This window comes from Lampetra planeri, chromosome 50 (genome assembly GCF_965212315.1).
Source record: "Lampetra planeri chromosome 50, kcLamPlan1.2.h2, whole genome shotgun sequence".
Taxonomy (NCBI): domain Eukaryota; kingdom Metazoa; phylum Chordata; class Hyperoartia; order Petromyzontiformes; family Petromyzontidae; genus Lampetra; species Lampetra planeri.
This window is the reverse complement of record NC_136156.1, coordinates 1,475,877-1,496,906: the sequence shown is the minus strand read 5'-3', so window position 1 is coordinate 1,496,906 and position 21,030 is coordinate 1,475,877. Positions and strand designations below refer to the sequence as shown.

Here is a 21,030-nt window from a genome sequence, read left to right as displayed (position 1 = left end):
TGGGATCGAATATGACTGCTTTGCAGTGATATAAGTAACTGAGCGAGCTAATAGTAGAAACACGGTGTTGTCAGGTTGACCATATTCGCCTTTAGTACCCAATTAGTACAGCTGACATGCTTGTCGTGACAAATACATTTATTTTGTGGGCCTTTCCGATGTGGCATTGTGTGGCCACGGGCTCTATGAGATTAATTCGTGAGCCAGATATGGCCTTGCAGGCCATAGGTTCCTCACCCCTGACATACAGTATGTAGGTCTTTTGTCATATGTAAGTATATGTATATATGAAGAGGAACACATGGATTAGAAAACATACGCAGATTAATGACACCGTTCAAAGTGTTAATACAAGTATGCGGGGCTTGGGGCAGGATACGTCATTCGAATGGACGACGGACGATGGTCAAAGCACAGCGATGGAATGGGAGCCAAGGGACGGAATGGGTCCCAGCGGACGTCGACCGGGGAGAGGCTTGCAGGCAGCGGGCAGAATGCGACGTCGCCGCGGGATGGCGAGAGACAGTGGAGGTGGCGGGGAGAGGGGGGGGGGAGACCTTGATTCAAGCGGCAGAATGACCGGGCCAGATGGTGGTAATGGTCAAAACGGAAATGTTACAAGTCCTGCTACGAAAGCTGTTTGTCCTCAAGTCCACGTCGACAATGCCGTTCCCCCTCTGCAGAAACACAGGAGTACGGGGGGGTTCATCCAATAGCGGCACGTTCCGACCACTGTATATGTACACCTACAATAAGCCCACGAGAGCAAGTGGTCTCTTCCACGTGGGTAAGCGTGGCAGGGCTGCAACAAGCCAGGGGCCTTCAACTGATTGGGTAGAGCAACTAGAATACGATGCCGCTATTGTCTTGCTTGTTAAGTGGAACGTATGCACAATGTCCATCTCTCTCGCCCATATATAATTGTGCTGATCCTTCCCCAACACACCGATTGCTGGTTTAAGGCTGAGCAGACTTAGGTGATGCCCATGGACTGGTTCAGATTATTGCCGCTGATCTTGGCCGTGGCCGGCAAATCGAACTCTGGTAGCCGGGTTTGTAGCGCAGTGCGCCAACCACTACCCTACCACTCCCTATTCACACACACACAAAGTTCCCCGTGTAGCCTGTAACAGACTGTTGGGGCAAGTGCTGTTAGCGAGCACCTATGAAGGCTGGAACGGCACATGAGGGGGTGGGTGGCCAGCACCGCGCCCGGTCGCCTTTGTTTCCCCAGTGGCGATGTTTACACACCGCACCAAGTACTCATTTGAGGCTGAGTCGACCTAGGGGAGGCCCAGGACCGATTCAGATAATCGTCACTGGTGTTGACCGTGAGCGTGAATCAAACTCCGGTTGCCGGGTTCATAACGCAGCGTGCGAACCGCTCCCCTACCGGTCCCTCTTCACACACACATACACCATACACACACGCATGTGTCTATGTTGTTTGATGTATGTGGTAGAAGGGCACGTGTCCACACCATCAATTTTGTTAAGCAACCGGGGGCCAGGAGGCTGTTTGCCGAGTCAGCGACTTCTTGCTTGAAAGCATCTGGGCACGGCAGTGCCGTGTGACGAGCGTTGCTCTGGAAAAGCAAACGCGAAAACGAGCTCTTCTGTTTGTAGTTAGAGAGAGATCAGTGCACGCTGGCGGGATGGATGGCCAATTGAGGCCAACTTCTTAAAGCCGAAATTCGCCAAGCGTACCGCAAAAAAAAGTCTCTAAATGTCACTGGACAGACCTTTTCAAGCCGTGGCATGCCGCTGGACTATTTACAAAGTGCTCAGAGCATTGTAAACTGATTCAGCATTCTTATTACGTTCCTGCAAATTGCTCCTAAATGTGCATCACGTCCTCGTCCCAGAAAGTCGTTAGATTGGTCGCTCGTCGCTTTGGTTAAACGTCAAGGCGCAGCCCTGCAATTGCTTTCGCACGCCACTGCTAGCAGAACGCCCTCCACTAGAGGGAGCTCGAGAGAGTCCCCTCGAGAGGATATTTGGCCCACGCTTCCATGCTGGACAGATGTCTTGGGAGAGGTGCGAGCACACACACTTTACCCCGCCACACGCGACCTGCCAATCAACTAACCACGAGTGGAAACATTTAGACTGCAGGGCAGACAGAGGCGGGTAGACTTAAGAAACATGTTCATTGTTTCAACTGTTGCGCCGGGACATTGAATCAACTCAGTGATCTCTGGATTGTCCAGTGTGAGAACCATTACACCACAGTAGCATCCCAAAGTCACTGCGAAATCCTCAACAAAATCTCGAAGTTGACAACGCTAGGGATGGTGCATGGGAAGGAGGTGGAAGAGGTGAAGGAGGAGGTGAAGAAGGAAGAGGTAGAGGAGGAGGAGGTGGAGGAGGTGAAGATAACCATTCTTTCCGGGCGACTTCCGACGGATGGAATTGCTCAGCGCCTTGGGTGCCTTAGCAGAGGCCGAGCGAGGCCCTATGACGGAGGACGGGTCAGCGTTCAGTGGCCCTGTAAGTGAAAGCAGAGGTTGGAAACCGGAGGCAAACGTGCTGACACCACACCGTATCCGTGGCTGCTCTTCCCATTGGCTAGTAACGATGCACGCGATGGCCTGTGGAGATGGCAATGATGGGTTGAGTCGACCCCTAAGCGGGGTTGAACTCATGCCGACCCAGGTTTGGTGGCTAGGGTTCCCATCTCTGGGGTAGGAAAATAAGAGCCGGGACATCTCACGGGCATGAGGATATCTCAGAATACCAGAAGACACGACGGAAATACGTCGTCTTGAGCGACGCGCTATTAATACGCAGCTGACACAAAACTGGGACCATTCATGCTCCAGGAAGACAGATTTCCCAGTACAGCCACTACCTCAAAAACAGGACTATCCTGGGAAATCCAAGATAGGTACAAACCCAAATGATCTTGGTGAATTGTAAATACAAATGTGGTAGGACAGTAGTGGTGCAGTGGTTTTGCCACGGTGCACTATGAAACCAGCAAAACCTGTTTTTTATCCTGACCACGGCACTGGCCAGCACGATGAAGTATGGCCAAACATTGCCCATGACCAGCAAGACATGAGGAAGCCTTCGTCCTGCAGTGGATTGACAAAGGGTGTCAATTTATTATGATGGTAAAAACAATTGTGCACAGCCATCTGTCAATAATCCACTGCTTGATGAAGGCTTCCTCATGGTCGTGGGGTTTGTTTCCATCGTACTCCAGCATGCTCGCCACTCATTGTAAAGCCATGGTCGGGAATTGAACTCAAGTTTACGAATCCAAAAGGCAGGGGTGCAACCCACTGCTACGTAATAAAAATGTAATACTACACCACCACCGAGATATTGTGTCTTGTCAAATTATAATTGGATGAGATTATTTTTCGTTGGGGCCACCACGCGCGTGCCGATTTTTGCGGATGTGGATCATTTTGACGATGAATATGTATCGCGCTAATTAAATATAATACACAGCGATCAAAATAATGATCCCTTACAGTTTAGCCATTTTTCCTTACTCCTTAATGCCGAACAAAGACCTTGCAATCTAATCCTGTGATTGCTTCGGGGCTTACTATTAGCTCCGTGTCACCCTGAAAAATGGTCCGTTTTCATCTAGTTTTAATGCCCACTTGTGCAATATAACATGAACACCCGGAACAGTAGCCGTGCGTAAAACTGTATTTAGATTACAGCTCTCAACGCACCCGTGCCCAAAACAGCATTGCTGTGACAACATGTGTAAAATTTTGATTTAAAGCTTTCGTGACTACAGGGATTCATATTCTTGGTTCTTTCGGTAAAGTCACGTAGAAGGGAAAAAACAAAATAATATAAATATAAAACAATACAAATTATCACGACGTTTCGACTGCAACACAAGCAATCGTCATCAGGTGTGAAATCCACAGCAAGAAAATTTGAAAAATTTCAAATTTCAAAAATGCTTACGACGTTTCGACTGCAACACAAGCAATCATCATCAGGTGTGAAATCCACAGCAAGAAAATTTGAAAAATTTCAAATTTTCTTTTTTTTATTGTTTTATATTTATACTATGTTGTTATTTACCTTCTACGTGACTTTACCGAAAGAACCAATAACATGTGTCAAGTGTTGAACGTGGGTATTGCGGTTTAAATTGGAAACCTCTATCATTTCTGTCAAGCGCTGGATTAGTTCAATAGCTCCGGCGACATGTTTAGATGTTCACTTCATTATTTGTCCATTTCTGCTGGGTAAAATAATCGTTGTTGTCGTTGTTGTCGACAATTAACTAAATTATTCACCCCCTGCCCCACCCAATGCCCACTTTCAGGCTGGTGCTCATTACCTTGTGCCACACAGGGGCAGCTGCCACTGTAGGGTTCCCTTTGAATGGTTGAAATGCTGAGGCATTTAAATGCAAAGATCATTATTATCATTATTATGATCACTTGTACCCTCCGTCCCGTCAGCCTATCTAGTTTACTCCTTCCGGACCTAAGTCTTTGAAGCCTCAGACATTTTTCAACATCACAATGTTCTGTTCCAGGAGTTAATAACCGTTTGCGTTACAATCTTCCCTCTAAATCGCTCTCTTGCCTTGAAGTCATTACCTCAGAAGCTGATTTTGATCATAAATTATTTTCTATTCTGTTTAATGATATAGGTGTGGAATGTTGTAGGTGCAGCCCTGCAATTGCATGTCCGTGCCACTGAAGGAATTTTAACCGGCAATTTTAGGGAGCTATTAACTATTCTAAATCCAATTAAACTCAGCTGCATTTTTTATTGTCTAGCTGCAATGTTTTTGTATTCATGGCGAATTTAATAACTGAATTTCCACGTTTAACGCTGTAATTATTATTATTTTCGCTCACCTGCAAGTCGAACAACGACCATCGGCCATGTAGACACGACATTTCGCTTGCAACTCACGTCAAACATCATCAGCATCATCAGGACAAGATGCGGGGCAAAATTAGAATGTAAAAAAACACATCCAAGGCAGTCGTAATATTGGCTGCGAAATCCTACCTGTCAAATGAATAATCGGTTAAAAACCTGAACCCAAAGTTCTGATGCTGCCGCTGCTGCTGCTTGTGGCCCGTGTGTCGCTTGCACACACACACACAGACACACAAAGATAGACAAAGATCCCCCATATAGCCTTAACAGACTGTAGGGGCAAGTGCTGTTGGCGAGCACCTATGAAGGCCGGAACGGCACACGAGGGGGTGGGTGGCCAGCACCGCGCCCGACCGCCTTTGTCTCCCTAGTGGCGATGTTTACACACCGCACCAGGTACTCATTTGAGGCTGAGTCGACCTAGGGGAGACCTGGGACCGGTTCAGATAATCGTCACTGGTGTTGGCCTAGAGCGGGAATCGAACTCGTGTCGCCGGGTTCATAGCGCAGCGCGCTAACCGCTACACTATCGCTCCCACACAGACACACACACACAGACACACACACACAGACACACTCACAGACACAGACACTTACTCGCGACGTGTTGGTGCTGCTGCTGCTTTTGCTTTGACGGACCACACCAGTCTCCGTCGACTCGGCCTTCCGACACGCGCACCGCGTACTCGTACTCGGCGCGCGGCCGCAGGTTCCCCAGCACGAGGTGAGGCCGGCTCACGGTGCGGTAGGCCCACATGGCGGTGGGCACCTGCTCCCGGTAGCGCACCGTGTAGTACCTGCGGGCGCAGCCAGACAAGAGGGGGCCGCACAGACAGAAGATCCTCTCCTCTTCGAACCGTCTGACCTTTTGAAGGGGACGCTGCGGGCCGAGATATTCTGCTGGATGAAAGGCATCTCATCGCTCCCGCGTGCTCCTTGAAATGTTTTCTCCGTCTCGCAGATTCTTGCTCGAGTGATGTCTTGGTGGCTCTCAGCTACAGCCAATTAGTGAGGTTTGTCACGTAAAAAAAAAAGTGCCAATTAGTTACTACTTGAGCACAACGGTGTGTTGGAGAATAGACCCACAATATTTACAATTCGAGTACGTCGTTTTGCCCGTCATAACAACCAGCTTCATCAGGCGATTAGCCAGAATTGTTAAAAATAATATTGGTCGTGAAAGCCTCCGTGTTAAACCAGCTATTGAAGATATGTGTGTGTCATCATCATCGTCATCACGATCCCTGGGCAGCCCGTTGGTGGCCACTGCACATTTCGTCATTTGTTTCCACTCTCCTCTGTCTTGTGCCAATATGCTCAAGTAGTTTCACGTCTTTCTGGCACCAATCTGTGTGTGTGTCTACAAAGACAAAGACTCCCCGTATAGCCTTTTTAACTGGGGCAAGTGCTGTTAGCGAACACCTATGGGGCCCGGTCTGGCACACAAAGGGGTGGGTGGCCAGCACCACACCGGACCACCTATATCTCCCTTGTGTCGATGATTAAACAATGCACCAGGGTATTCATTTGAGGCTGAGTTGACCTCGGGGCAGGCCCAGAACTGGTTCAGATAATTGTCACACTTGTGTTGGCTGTGAGCCAGAAGGTGAACTCCGGTCACTGGGTCTGCAAAACTTAAACCTGATTTTTTGGTCTCATCCTTTTCTCAAATTGAATCCCAATTGTGCTATTGGCCGTCATATCATTAGATGAAAACCCCATTCAGATCTCTCGCAGGACTGCACATCCCTTCACAGCCATCCGTGTCCGTCGCTTGCTGGTGCTTCGTGCCAAGTGATGGCAAATGACTGAGTGCGTTAAAACCAGGAGCACATTGATTGCTTTTTCCAGGTCGAAAATATTCCCGTCTCGTACCCGATTAGTTTGGACACGTCAGACAGATGTCTGAAGACATGCCAGATCATGCCACTCTCAACCTCTGATCATGCCACTCTCAACCTCTGCCGCTGCTGCCCGATCATGCGGCACAGGCCCTGGGGCAAAGACTGCCACCCGGGCTCCAAGGTTGGCCCACACGCAGTTCAAGGCAGTTCGTGGAGCCCCGGCTGAAGTCGCTTGGACGGCTGCGGCTGATCGGTCGACGTGGGGGAGCAGGATAGCCACGAGCCCGCGCCGATCACGTGTATCGGTGAGCGAGCGACACAACAGTGGGTGCGTCGAAGTCTAAGATGACCGCGGTGATTTGTTTGCGGACCGTTTGGAAGTGATGGGCCCTCACGTCGGCCCCGAATGCAGTTCTTTACCCCCTTGCCCTCATTCGATGGTGGGTGCCGCGTGCGCGCTTGGCTCACCGCTGCGTGCTGCCCTGCTCGTGCTCGGCGCTGTACAGAGGATCCCGCCACGTGATGAGCACCGACACGGGGCTCAGCATCTCCACCCGCACGTCCTTCAGCATCGACACTCGCTCGTCTGAGCCGCGACAGAAGACAAAGATTCCCCCCCACCCCGTGTAGCCTTAACAGACTGTTGGGGCACGTGCTGTTAGCGAGCACCTAATAAAGGCCGGTATGGCACACGAGGGGGTGGGTGGCCAGCACCACGCCCGGCCGCCTTTGTCTCCACCAGTGGCGATGTTTATGCATCGCACCAGGTACTCATTGGAGGCTGAGTCGACATAAAGGAGGCCCAGGATCGGTTCAGATAATCATCACCGATGACTGCCGTAAGCAGGAGTTGGACTCGGGCCTCCGGGGTAGCAGTGCAGCGTGCTAACCACTGTGCCACCGCTCCCCGACGCACACGCACACACGTGCACGTGTAAATCCAGGTCGACATCATCTGTCCGGAGTTCACAAAACGCATACTACTTTGTTGGGGAAATCAAGAGCGGTTGTCCTCTGGATAAACTTGCCACAAAAAATAGGAATGTAGAATTTCCACCGCTGGCTCAAAGCCGTAAACGGGGCATGAGTGTTACCCCATGCTCAATTGAGCAGGAAACCATATTGATTTTTTTTTTTCAAATAACACAAAGCAACAATCACGTGTTTTTATCCAGGAAAGCCATACTTGAGTCTCGTGACATTCTCAGGAGCACCCTGCTTTGGTGTTGATGGGCAATTCCTTTTCAAGATTTTTTTTTTGTTCGTGGAAGAAAATCTAAGTGCCTGGAGGAAGCCGTACTTGAATGAGAAGGTAACACTCAAATGCGAACATGTCGGCCACAAACCTGCTTGCCAAACTTCCCAATCCCTTACACACTATTAGATACCCCCATGAGCACCATCACAGACAACGCACGTACGGTGAACCCCGGTTCGGGTGGAAACTGTCGGGTTATTTTATTTATTTTATCTTAAACACAATTTCTGAGCGCAAAGCCTTAAAGACCCCCAGAACGTCAAGTGGCCGGCAAACACGCAGCAGCGCGGCCTGTGACCGGTTGCACAAAACAACGTCGAGTGAAGATTTATAAAAGTCTCCTTCCACAAATCAATGCGGCGTCTGCAATCAGCGGCGCCTTTTTGCCGACAGCGAGCCTGACCCCGTGACCTCACCTGTGCTCAGGTGGTGTGGCCGTTGGGCAGCCGAGCCCGCCCGGCCCTGAGAGCGGATCGCCAGCACGTGAATTGTGCGAGGGCCTGCACCTATTTACGGACACACGCGCACACAAATATGGTACACACACACGCACGGATGCAAATGGAAGAGTGTTGGAGCAGGTGCTGTCAGCGGGCGTCTATGAAGGCCGCCGCAGCGTACGAGGGGGAGGGTGTGTGGCCAGGTCACTTGTGTCACCCCCGTTGCTGATGGTTGCACGCCACATTCGGTTTCTTATTTATTTTTCTACGAAGCGTCATTCATGCAAATTGCATCTCAACACCCCGAAGAATGTGTAACGTGCACAGTTTTTACACAGAGATGTTTGTGTCCATGTTGAACTTCTTTCGCACTGTACGTAGCCAACCGTGCTAATTGGGGAAGGATGACAAATTAAACACAAAAATCAGTTCTAGAGAAATTTATTTTCAATCGAGGTTTTAGAAATATAGATTGCGATGCACGGAAACCACAGACCAAGTGGGAAGGCATCCAGAACTGGCACTTACAATTGCCCAAGCTCTGTGTTCCTATAGTCTTTTGGTGTTTGGCCAACCCCATTAATGAGTGTTTATAAGCGTGGGAGGAGACTGCAAAACCCACGAGCATACGGGGCATAACACATAAAGGACATCATAATAATTATTATTATTCTCATATACACTGGCGAGTGATGAAACATTCTAATTTCTATCGCAGGGCCAGGCCAATCCCATAGAACCACCACGTTTGACTCCACAAAATGTGGTATTCATTTCATCAGCCCTGAAGGGAGGATGAAAATGATGGGCTGTTTCAACAAACTGACCTGAATTTAAACTCACACTGTTCCCAGAGACTGAAAGGCGAACACTCTAACCAAAGTGTCACCTCGCCAAATACAAACCCCAAGGGACCTGTGGTATACAATTGGAAATGCTCACAACACATATACGTATTTTTTCCCCCCAAGTAGTCTATGGATCAGATAGAAATGAGTACCGCCTTGGGATTACACAACGTTCGTCGTACGAGTAATTGACTCGCTGTGTGACCCAATCCTGTTTTTTGCTCCTTGGTTGAGTGACTGGGGGAGCATCCGCAAATATTCTATCAGAAATTAAGCCCTCAAGTTCAAGTTTCATTTATTCGTTATAGCCCTGTGAGCCATGCGGCTCTTAAGTTGGGTGCAACCGCAACAAACAAAATATGAACAGAGAACATCTTAAAGCGACGACGCGCAACCGAAACATCCTGGCAAATCTTCCAGAAAAAAAACACCGTACGTTCAACGCTGTGTGCAAAAATCGCCGTACGGGTAGTCCCACTTTTTTCAAGACGCCTGGCCAGTGTGAAAGAGTAGGCCAAAATAGTCTCTATAGAGCAGTGGTTCCCAACTTTGTCTAGACCTGTGGACTTCTGTCAAACTTCAAACACTGCTCATGGGACCATCAGGCAACTCAGATGACAGTGTTTTGTGAAGGAGAAACGAATCGTGTCTGCAGAAATTTCCGCGGACCACTTCCCACAGATTTGCAAACTGCCAGCAGTCGGCAAAGTTTACGTTTCTCTAACACTTTGTGTTACCTTCAGCAGTGGAGACCGCTGGGTTCGCTTTCGAGCTCCCCTTTTGCGGAGTGGATAAAGTGCATTTTTTTTCTCCCACAATAATTGTTTCAAGCGTGATACAAGCATGAAACTTGCTAGGGAAATATATTCTATGGGTCTTTCGGTAAAGCCACGTAGATATAGAAATAAATAAAAAATATCACGACGTTTCGATTGCAACACAAGCAATCGTCTTCAGGTGAAGACGATTGCTTGTGTTGCGATATGTATTCCTGCAGTCATGAAAGCTTTAAGTCAAGATTTGCTAGGGGCATTCACAGCCGTGTATCTTTTCATAAACAAAAAACAATGTCGGCCACCTAAAATCAAACATGACTGCATTTCCCCCCCAAGATATCAACGATTTTTGGCTGTGACCACCTTTGAATTTGGCAGCTATCTTTCATTGTTTTAGGTCGGCTAACTTTTTTGTTGGTGCCTTATTAAGTGACCCGAGGAGATAACCGCGTGCCGGATTCGGTGCTTTGTAAGACACCGTTTGGACGAATATTCATGTTATCTGCTCCACCATTCTCTTTAGATTATTTTGCTGCTATAGATTTCCACGCGAAAAACCACTTCGCTGAGCTATCATTTGTGGCCAGGTCGCTTCTGAAAAAATAAGCTAAAATAGCTTAGTGGGATTTACCTGGTAGCACGAAAATTATAGTTGTATTTGTATATATTTTTGTATATATTGTATATATTGTATATATTTTCAGCAATGTGTTTAACTTTCCTATACTTTGCACTCCTGTTATGTTTTTGTATTGTGTGCTGTTGTAACGACCTGACCCACCCCTACTGAACACCTGTGAAAAAAGAGCTTTATAGCTCATCGGATTCCTCCAGCAGTATAAATACTGATTCAGATTCAGGATGAGACGAAGCGGTCAGTCTGGTAGATCCAGCCAGTCTGGTAGATTCAGTCAATCTGGTAGATCCAGTCAGTCTGGTAGATCCATTCAGTCTGGTAGATCCAGTCTGGTAGATGCAGTCCTCAACATGGGTGGAGGGCTCAGTGAGTGAAGTTTGTGGGAGCAGTGACCCATGGCGGTAGCCATGGAAGAGCGACAGGAAGGCAACTCGCCACCAGTGAGCGGTCTTCTTCGTTGCAAGGCCCGTGGGCCACTGGCGTGCCCTGGTGGCCTTCTAGTGCAGTCACTGACGATACACAACGAGTGAACCCCTCCCTACCTGAATCACCATCATCACCACCAGCATCATCGCTCTGCTGTCAATCCCCCAATGGTTTGGGTGCGTGTCGGTCCTCACCCACACCGGGTGATGCCTCATCGGCGACAGTGGCCCACCCCTCTGAACATCGGCGAACACAAAAACGCACCGCGCAGGGAGACGGACGGACTCGTTCAGCAACGCAAGCGAGAGAAGAGAGAGGCGGGGGGGCGGGGCTGGCTCTGGCCCTGTGCCACTCACCGAGCTGCGATGCCCCCTGGCGGTGCAGAAAGGAGGCCGCGGCGCGGCCGTGAGCCGCCGGGTTCCCCGCGGCGCCCTGCAGCACGGGGCCGTGGTTCTGACGCCGTCTGGGCGGGGGGGCCACCTCCTCCACCTCGTCCACCGCGTCTCCCCCCGTGGAGCCCGGGTGGAAGTTGAAGGTGACTCCGTCTCCTCCCGAGTGGATCCGGAGCGTAAGCGGCTCGCGTTTCTCTGCGAAGGCAAAGGGGTTTGGGGGGGGGGGTGAAACCCGGCATGGATTTCTCTTATTCTTAGGTTTTTTCGGTAAAGTCACGTAGGTAAAAAATAAAATTAATAAAAGTAAAATAAAATAAAAATCACGACGTTTCGGAGGCAACACAAGCTTCCGTCTTCAGGTGGAACCGTAGACGGAAGCTTGTGTCGTGATTTTTATTATATTTTAATTTTATTTTACTTTTATTAATTTTAATGTTTTACCTACGTGACTTTACCGAAAAAAATCTAAGAATATGAATCCTTGCAGTCACGAAAGCTTCAAATCTAGAATGGATTTCTCTCTCTGAGATTTTGTTTGTCTCTCGAGCTAGGCTGGCTTGAGAGGAGGGGGGGTTGGTGGCGTAAGGCACTACCACGAGGGTACAGGGCGGTCCAAATGCCTTGTGACCCCAATTTAATTAATACTGGACATCTGTGAAAAAGAGCTTATAGCCTCGTAGGATTGCTCCAGTGCGGTAAAAATAAATATTCTTCTCGTTCTGAATTCTCTAAAACGTAATATAAATGTTAAGGAAGGTGTATTTAATACTAAAATTAATATGCAAAGGACAAAAATGTTAGAGGTTAATTAATTGGGGGGGGGGGGGGGCGTACATTGTGCGGCCATCCATAACGAGCTTGTCTTACTGGACACCACATTCCGTTAACCACGTGCGCACAGGTGTATGAGTATCATTAAGAGACAACATACGGTGAGATGGATGGATACATGCATGTGGCCGAGTGCCTATTTAAAATAATTATACGAACAGCTTTGTGGACTAATTCGGGCTGAAAGTAAGCCGTGGCGTGTAACCCTGTAGCGTGACTTTGATTAAGGAGCGAGGGGGGGGGGTTACAACAGTCGGTGTTTAAACTTTAAACACATGTTAGAGGCTTAATAGAATGAGCTGCGATACGATCGTCTTGTTGTCTGCCGTGCACGCTTCACGGACTTCTTTCCCGCACAGAAGTTCGTGCTTGTGCCCCATGCCTGCCTTAATAGGCGCTCACTAACAATCTGTGAAAAAGGCTATGTGGAGTTCACCCCCGTGTGAATATGTGAGCGGTAGTGTAGCGGGTAGCGCGACACGAGCTCGATCCCAGATCACGGGCCAACACCAGCGAATATCATTAACCGGTCCTGGGTCTCCCCTAGGTCGACTCAGCCTCAAACGAGTACCTGGTGCGGTGCGTAAACATCAGCAGTAGAGAGACAAAGGCGGCCGGGCGTGGTGCTGGCCGTAGCCGGGAGTCGAACTCGGGTTCGCTGCTTCGCTCTGGCGCGGTCAAATTATGAACACCTTCTCCAGAGAGGCCGGAGTCAAGGGAGCTGTTGGTTCACGCAATGCTGCCATTTCAAAATGTGACTACCTAAGACCTCCAGTGCTTTGTGTATGCCCAGCTGCTGCTGTTGAAATAGTTGGTAAATGGCCCTGCCACGCGTCGTTCTTGGGGGGGGGGGGGGTCTGGCGTTTTTGCATCGCTCTTAAACAGAAAAGAATGCCTCTGAAGGCGTCTGTGTGGACGTTTACAATCACCGTGCGCCTTGGATCGTGATGAAACGCGTGCATTTGCACTGCATTGCAAAGTCGTGTTTTCATCATTGACTGCAGTACAATCGTAACTTATCACCCGGTAAAATACTCCTAGAACTTACAGGCCTTTTATTTCGATTTAAAGCTTTCCAGACAGACCTGGTCTTCACCTGAGGACGGCTGCTTGCGTTGTGGCCGAAACGTCGTGAGAATTATTTTATTATGTTTTATTTTTATTATTTTATTACTTCCCTTCTACGTGACTTTACCGAAAGAACCAAGAAGATTACAGCCCTTTGTCTATGCACTGCTGGACGAAGGCCTCCCCATGGAGTTGTTTTGGCCTTCCTTCACCACAATGGTTGCTAATGTTAGCCGTGGGCAATAGTGTATGGGTGTTTGTCTCACCTGATGACGAATGCTTGTGTTGCGATCAACACTTGACACATGTTATTGGTTCTTTTGGTAAAGTCACGTAGAAGGGAAATAACAAAATAATATAAATATAAAACAATAAAAATTCTCACGACGTTTGGACTGCAACACAAACAATCAAATTTGAAAAATGTTAAATTGTCTTGCCGTGTTTGTCTCACCTGATGACGAGTGCTTGTGTTGCGATCGAAACGTCGTGATCTATTAATTTCCCATCTACGTGACTTTACCGAAAGAACTAAAGAGTATGGATTCCTGCGGTCACGAAAGCTTCAAATCAAGAATGTTTGGGCGCTTCGTGCCTACGCAGTTGCACCGTCTGCACACTCGATGGCTACACCACGAAGCCCCGTGGCCAGCTCTTCATAACCGGTGTGCCGTGCACTGCGTGACATTTTGTAATTGTAGTAGAACGTCACTGTTCGTGAGCTACGGCAGAGACGAACTCGCCGTGCAGTTCAGTGACCGATCTCCCATTTGGAGGCGGCCCGGGAACACAGCCGTCACAGCCCCCACCGCCGGGCCTCTCACATCCCTCGCTTGATCGAGTCGGATCGAAAGAGCGTGTGAGAGAGGAGTGGGAAGAAGAATGGTTGAGAGAGGCGCTGGCCGAGGCGAGCTGTTGTTGCATCACAGGGCGCGTGTTCCACGAAAATAAGATTTGGAGTTGAAGTTATATTTTTATTTTCTCTCACGGTAATTCACGCTCTTGGACTCGACTCGGTTATAAATGGACGCACACTGTTTCACCCTCCTCCCCCCTCGTCCGATTGGTGCAATGCCATCGAATACATCTGGGATCCGCCACCCTTGTTGCTGTTGCTTTTGTTATCAGCGGGTTAACTTTCAAACGCGACTCGCGTTTCCTTGCTGCTGCAATATTAATTAAAGACGCCAAACACAGTCGCCTAACGCTTACATGCCAAATTGACTCCGTTTCAAATCGATGTTTTTTGTTCTTATACTCATTTAAAGGCGTGTGCCAATCCACTGGGGGATGACACGTGGGTCGTGGGGGTTGTTTGACCATACTTCACCACGCTGGTCGATGGGTTTTTTTTAATGGGGAAGGGGGGGGGGCAGTTAAGGGAGAGAACGAGGAGCGGTTCAGTTACTACTCGCCACTGATGTTCGCCGCGGCCCGAAGTCAAACTCGGGTGGACGAGTTTGCAGCGCAGTGCGCTAACCGCTGCACCACCGCTCCATCGCCTGCGTACATTAACTGAACCTGTGATTTTCCTTTAGTTAACGTGCTTCAGTAAACATTCTCTGTGCGTAAACTCTACCAACTTGGCACAGCTGCAGATATGTATCACACGCATACACTGCAAGATAAAGTGCTGTTAGCGAGCACCTATTAAGGTCGGAACTGCACTCGATGGGGGTGGGTGACGCACAGCCGCCTTTGTCTCCCGAAGGTCGTGACACGCGGCGTCGGTACCGAGCCCAGCGCCCTCTGTCTCAACTCGCTCCCGTGATGATCTGGCGCTGGCACCATCAACACGGACTGTGCTCATTTGCGTCTCGCGCTGTGTGACGGTGCTGAAGGCTGTGGCGCTTTCCGTATCATCGACATTAACCATCAATGCGTAAAGGTGCAGTCCTGCAATTGCTTTGCTCACGCCACTGCTGGCGGAACGGGTGCTCAAACGTCCTCCCACATGTAAATGCGGCGCTCATTCAGCTCCCTGTAACGCCTTCGTACGTAGAGGACCGCAGAGCTTGGGCGAGAGTTGACGCCGGCTCACTGCCGCGTGGCTGCTGCCTTCCCACCTCTCTGAGTCGCTCTCCACTCGAGCGACGAGTTGAGCATTATCATCATATACAACCAGAGGGTGCTCTAGAAGGCACCTTCTCGACAATCTCCTGGCCTACTCTTCCGAGACATCTGGCCAGACGTCTTGTGAGAGGTGGGCGTTACCCACGTTTTTACCCTACCGCACGCGACCTGCCACACAACTGTGGAGTGCTCAGTTAGACTGACCTGCTGGGTGGACAGAGTCAAAGGGGTTTTGGAATCTTGCAGCATTGTTTCAACTGCCGTGCCCGGGAGATCGGACAGGCAGTCCCAGCATTGCAAGTCCAGTGTGCTAACCCTCACAACGAAGGCATTTCCCCTTTATCGTCATCATTATTGCAGCTTCAAGGGGCGACTCTGTGTAAGCGGACGCGACTGGCAGCTATCACCGTTATCGGGGTAAAGTTTTCCGTGTGATCGTACACGCGGTAACTGTCATCCGCGCTGTGAGACGTATACACAAATATGTTTTAAAATCTTAATTATATTCCAATTGTACGTCCAGCGTTGAGTCACGAGCCGCAGCTACCGAGTGTGAAACTCGGTGGCTGCGCAGCGGGTCTGGAAGAAGACACCATAGAACTACTTCTGAAAGTCATGCAGGTCTCGTTTATCCACACGACTCGAGGCACACCCCTTTGTCCGCTCTGCAAAGAGCGTTGGTCGCATGGCAATCAAATGTTTAAGAATCTCAGAGATGGATATTTTTTTTGAGCCGGATTAAGTGACGACCCCGCATGTAAACGCGATGCGTGTTTTGTGTGCTCGTTGGTGATTCGGGCTCGAGCCAGTGGCAGGCACTGGGAGCTTCCGTGACCACCCCTTGGTGGCCAGAGCTACGAGTCGGGGCCCCCTTGACAACCACCGTGTCAAAGAACGCCAACAACGCTTATTTTGTGAAGACGGAGCGCCCCATACAGCGTTAAGTGTTCGAGACCGTGAGCGCAACGATGTGGTGAGGCTAGAGGAGCCGGGGTGTAGAACATCCTGGGTTCGACCGTGCGATACGAATCAAATATTGGGGCCCCCCACCTGAGCGATTTCTGTACCACCTGAGCTGATGTCGTTATCCCTCTGGCTAGAACTATCAACTCGCTGCTACACTTGGCAACGCGGTTTAATCACAAGTAGTCGGGCTGAACGCCGAACCAGTGGAGGTTGCCGTTCGTGTTGGCTCAGTAGTCGGGAGCTGCGAACACGCGGCACGGTTCATGCACGGAGCATGGAGTTTGCTGCGATGGAGCTCTTGGCAAAAAACATCGGTTCGCATTCCCAACATTCACTCCGCTCCGCGTGTTGGGAATACACGCCTGGTTTATATGCTAGCACACTGGGAGTAAAAAAAAATCCTCAAATATAACAATATGTTTTATTTGGAGACGGAAAGAAGTTTGCTTAAATGTGCTTTGAATCACGATACTCCACAACAATGCATTATGAGCTGATATACAAGATTGATTTTTTGCATTGAATAGAACGGAATTGTTTTGGGTTCTTGCTCTGTCCAAACAAACATCTGATAACCTGGCAGCATCTGTTTAAGAAACCCGACTCTACTGATGAAACCCAGACAGTTTAACACGTAGGCGTTTGCGACCAATATCCGCAATAGAGGTTTTTGTGGAGATCCAGAGAGTCGAAACTGTTCCAGAGTTTCCTTGTTTAAACAAATTATGCTGGATATCGATCTGGAAAGTCAAGAGGCCAATTGACTAAAACAAAAACGACTTAGATAATCAGAACATACTTCTCCGGTTATATGTGCAAACTTCAATCACGTGACAAAGGCCAAGGCAATCTTCACGCCACCCTCCATGTGTGCTCACTAGTTGTTTTTACAACTTGGAAGCACTCACAAAACCATTCTCTTTAGTATTCGCTCGCTCTCAAAGGCAGAGAGAATGCCTTGGAGGCGCGAGGGGGAAAACCACCAAGCCGTGAGTCGACGTCAACAAATTCCCCAAGCTCTGCAGTCCTCGATTAAGATACATTCGTCCAAATAATGAGTTTGTTATACACGCAGGGAGAAACCCACGCTTCTGAGGAAGCAACGCTCTATCCCATGTAGAAGGCACAGATAGAGATTAGTTCACAGTATGGCAACCTCCTGGACGCCCAACATTTTGCCTGATCCACCAAGCCTCGCTACCTCCACAGTGCTGAAGTGTCACGGACGTGTATAGCCACCACTGCCCAGCCAATATTCGCGTGTCCGGCATATGCTCTGCTAGTTAAGAACCTTCTTCCACTTTCGATCAGATTTTCGTCGCAGAAACATCCAAAGTTATGCGAGTTACCCGATTCACTGACGTGAGAATTAAAGCAATCTATGAGTTGAGGTTGGCACTTCCCTGTGAGTGAAGCCAAACAAGCCTCTCGGTGGGGGCGGTTGTCGTGAGTGGAGAGGGAGATTTTAATTTTAAAACTGTGGTTTCCAGCCCTTCTAGAACGTCACTAGAATTGACAGCAGTCGCTCAAGTCACGCTTGTCTCCCTGCATCAGAAAAATCTGCATATTAACTTCTGTAACCCATTCCAAGCCGCGTTGTCAAACCCTATGCCTCGTTGCTCACACCCCAGCGAGTCTGTAATCCGACGGCTGCCACCAACCAATCTTCACTTAGCAAGACCGTGCAAGCCTCTCTGTATAAACCTCAATATGTCCTGAAAAAGGTCAGTCGCCCAAAACGTCACGATCCTCCTTTACTCAGCTGGCAGTATAAAACAACCCTGCGATTATTTGTATGCTGTCAGCAGACGAGAGTGCGGAAAAATCTACTGTTGTACTGTATGCACCATGCTCTTTCTATGCCCCCCACCTTCATCAACCCCTAACTGATCCGCGCGACGCAATACGTTTGTACGTGTACAGTATTTTACATTAACCCGATATTTCATATATGCATGTTCACTAATGCAAACATCTTATACATTGCCATGTATTCGGTTAAATGTGTCTACAACCCGAGTACGTGTGGTTGTAGAACATTATAAGCAAAACGAAATATAAGCGGCATTCCATTCTGTGTCTGCAGAGCTAAATAAAGGTACGTTTTAGTCACGTCGGCCTATTGGCTTCACGGGATAAAACATTGTCCAGCAGCATTTGTTGCTTAAGCAAGCAAACGCGGCATTCTGAATATCAGCAGAATTAGGTTTATTGCCATTCTGCAACGTGGGTTTAACGCATGCGGCTTTCTCTTGCCAATTCGAACTCAGGGCAGCATTTGTTTTCGACGAGACCCAGGTCGAAACCGGTCTTGAGACTTTGCATGCGTGCACAAATGTTGCTGGGTGGTATTGTTGTTGTTGTTAAAGAAAGCCAATATACCCCGAGGTGTTTGTTTATCATCGTTGCAATTGCCACGTGCCGGAGTGTCCCGATGATGCGTTCCCTGTGACTCACCTCTGTGAACAGCAGACCCCGCTAGTACGGCCATCACCAGCACAAGCAGGACATGGGTCACCATAGCAGTGTGTCTGGCGGGGAGAAATCCTCGTTAGAATTGATTTTGTAAGAACAAAAAAAATGCTTTTATTTGCTTGCAACTTTTGTGGAGTTATGCGCGCGTGCTCATGAATACATTGTCATGTTGTTGCTGCTGTTGCTGCTGCTGCTGATGTCTTCGAGCACGCCTTGGGCTGTCTGGACGCGTGGGGAGAAGTTTGTTGAACACGTGCGCTGCTGGACTTCTCGTCCCGGCTGGGCGTGTGAGAGCGAGTGGTGTGTGGTGTGTGTGTGTCCTATCTCTCTGTCCGGCGCAGTCAGTCCGTCCAGCAACTTTCCTCTCTCTCTCGCTCTACTGCTCGTGTGCGTTCTCGTCGTATCGAGCATCCATGTGCCAGCAGCTTAGCCCCGTGACTGCGATAGTGCAACCCCAAGTGCCGAAATTATAGGGGAGGGTGCTGAGGCTGTTTGCACACATGCATGCGCCTCCACCACTCGACAGGGGCGGGTTGGAGCGCGCACGCACGCCGCCCTGCGCGGTTGGATGAGTCTCGTCTTGGCACAAAAAGACCCTCGGAGTGAGGATTGGGAGGGGAGCGAGAGGAATGGAGGAAGTACGGGGGGCTTAGCGAGGAGGAGGTGGCGGTGATGGTGGTGGTGGCTGTGGTTGTTGCTTGTGTTTGCTCTTGCCTCAACCACCCCCCTAGCCCCACCTCCGCCCCAAAGATTGATGGAATCTTTCATCTGCAGCGCGCGTCACTGCGGGGATAAGCTGTGCGTAAAAGTCGGCTGTTCCATTGCGCGCTCTTTACGCAGAAGCCGTGGGGGGGTCTTCGCCGCGCCAACTGCCCGCGGCCCAGCGGCCGTGCGCGTGTCGCGAGCAGCGCGTGACGAGGAAGGTGCTGCAACGATTTTGCTTTCGACATATCGTCAAAAATAAAGTGACAAACATCTCCGAGAAGGGTTGATCACGGATTCGTAGGTGGCACAGGGTGGGGGCGGGGGGGGGGACATGTGGTTGTCTGTGTCTGCACGTCATCTCAAGTCTGTTAACGCACAACACCTGGGTCAGGCTGGTGACCTCGTGTTCTGCCAACGCGCCTTCGACACTTCAAAGTGCAGCTATCCTGGACACCCAAGTCTAGCCTTGGCACAAGCGTGGTAGTTGGTGGTGGTGATTGACGATTGGTGTTTGTTGTGTAAATGTTTATGCAACACCTGGGGTCTGTCTTTGTGACCAGCCCAACGCGCGTTCGACACTTCAAAGTACACCTAGCCTGGCACCAAGCCAAGCGTGGCACGAGCGAAGTCGTATAACGTCACCACATTTAGTTGGGGAACGGCTGTTATTGTTGGTGTTCTTGTTTTTGTCGTGTAAATGGACATTCGATCGTATACACCTTTGCGGTGCGAACATTCAAATGTTAGACACTGCAATAGCTGTGGCCCAAACCAGATCTGCTCAATGTAACTGTGGCAGTGTGTCTGTGCGTGTCTGTGTGGTGTGGTGAGGAAGAGTGTGGGTCTACTCCCTCTTCCTCCGACACATCTGTGGCCAGGCTGAATGAATAGCCCATTACCCCAGCGCGCACTGATGTTATGATGATAATACTCGTTTTAATTACAGAAAATAAAATCGTTACCATCTGTATTATTATTAGCGCTGCTCATACGTAAGAAGTAATACAACTCCATGTTTGCGGTGGCTATAATGGCCCAATTTGTAGCGCTGATTCGATTAGCGCTCCCTTCTCCAGGAAGTCATCTTGTGCGCTAAGCGAGGTCTGCCTGCACCTGAGCAGAGCTCTCTCTAGTGCAGGCTCCGTGCGCAAACAACGTCAGACTTTCATCTTCACTTGTGCCATCGTTAGAATGCGTCAGAATCAGAATGTTTACAAACACTGCATGAATCCGATGAGCTGTACAGCTCTTGCTCACAGATGGATAACACACGTTGTGTTTATACTTTGCAACGCGTGGACACGTTTATTGCATGCGTTACTTCACACGTGTCTGGCATGAAGACTCTGCATGTCATTCATTGCACGCACGTGTGCTCGTGAATGGGGGGGGGGGTGTCTGTGTGGGCTTCATAGG

At 49.4% G+C, this 21,030-nt stretch overlaps 1 protein-coding gene across 2 annotated transcripts in view; it reads right to left on the bottom strand.

Moving 5' to 3' along the window:
• The window catches only part of LOC144734279 (uncharacterized), a 66,571-nt gene extending 46,987 nt beyond the window's left edge, over positions 1-19,584 (bottom strand). Inside the window, exons 1-7 of one of the 2 annotated variants that reach the window (XM_078616417.1) lie at positions 19,070-19,584; positions 18,892-18,965; positions 11,461-11,691; positions 8,394-8,483; positions 7,188-7,305; positions 5,473-5,672; positions 2,381-2,488 (exon numbers count right to left, since the gene is read on the bottom strand). In XM_078616417.1, coding sequence (XP_078472543.1) covers positions 2,381-2,488; positions 5,473-5,672; positions 7,188-7,305; positions 8,394-8,483; positions 11,461-11,691; positions 18,892-18,965; positions 19,070-19,320 — 1,072 coding nt within the window. In that variant the 5' untranslated portion in view covers positions 19,321-19,584. The remainder of the gene's footprint in view (positions 1-2,380; positions 2,489-5,472; positions 5,673-7,187; positions 7,306-8,393; positions 8,484-11,460; positions 11,692-18,891; positions 18,966-19,069) is intronic. The other variant, XM_078616419.1, reaches the window with a different exon arrangement.
• Between the last annotated feature and the right edge of the window lie 1,446 nt (positions 19,585-21,030).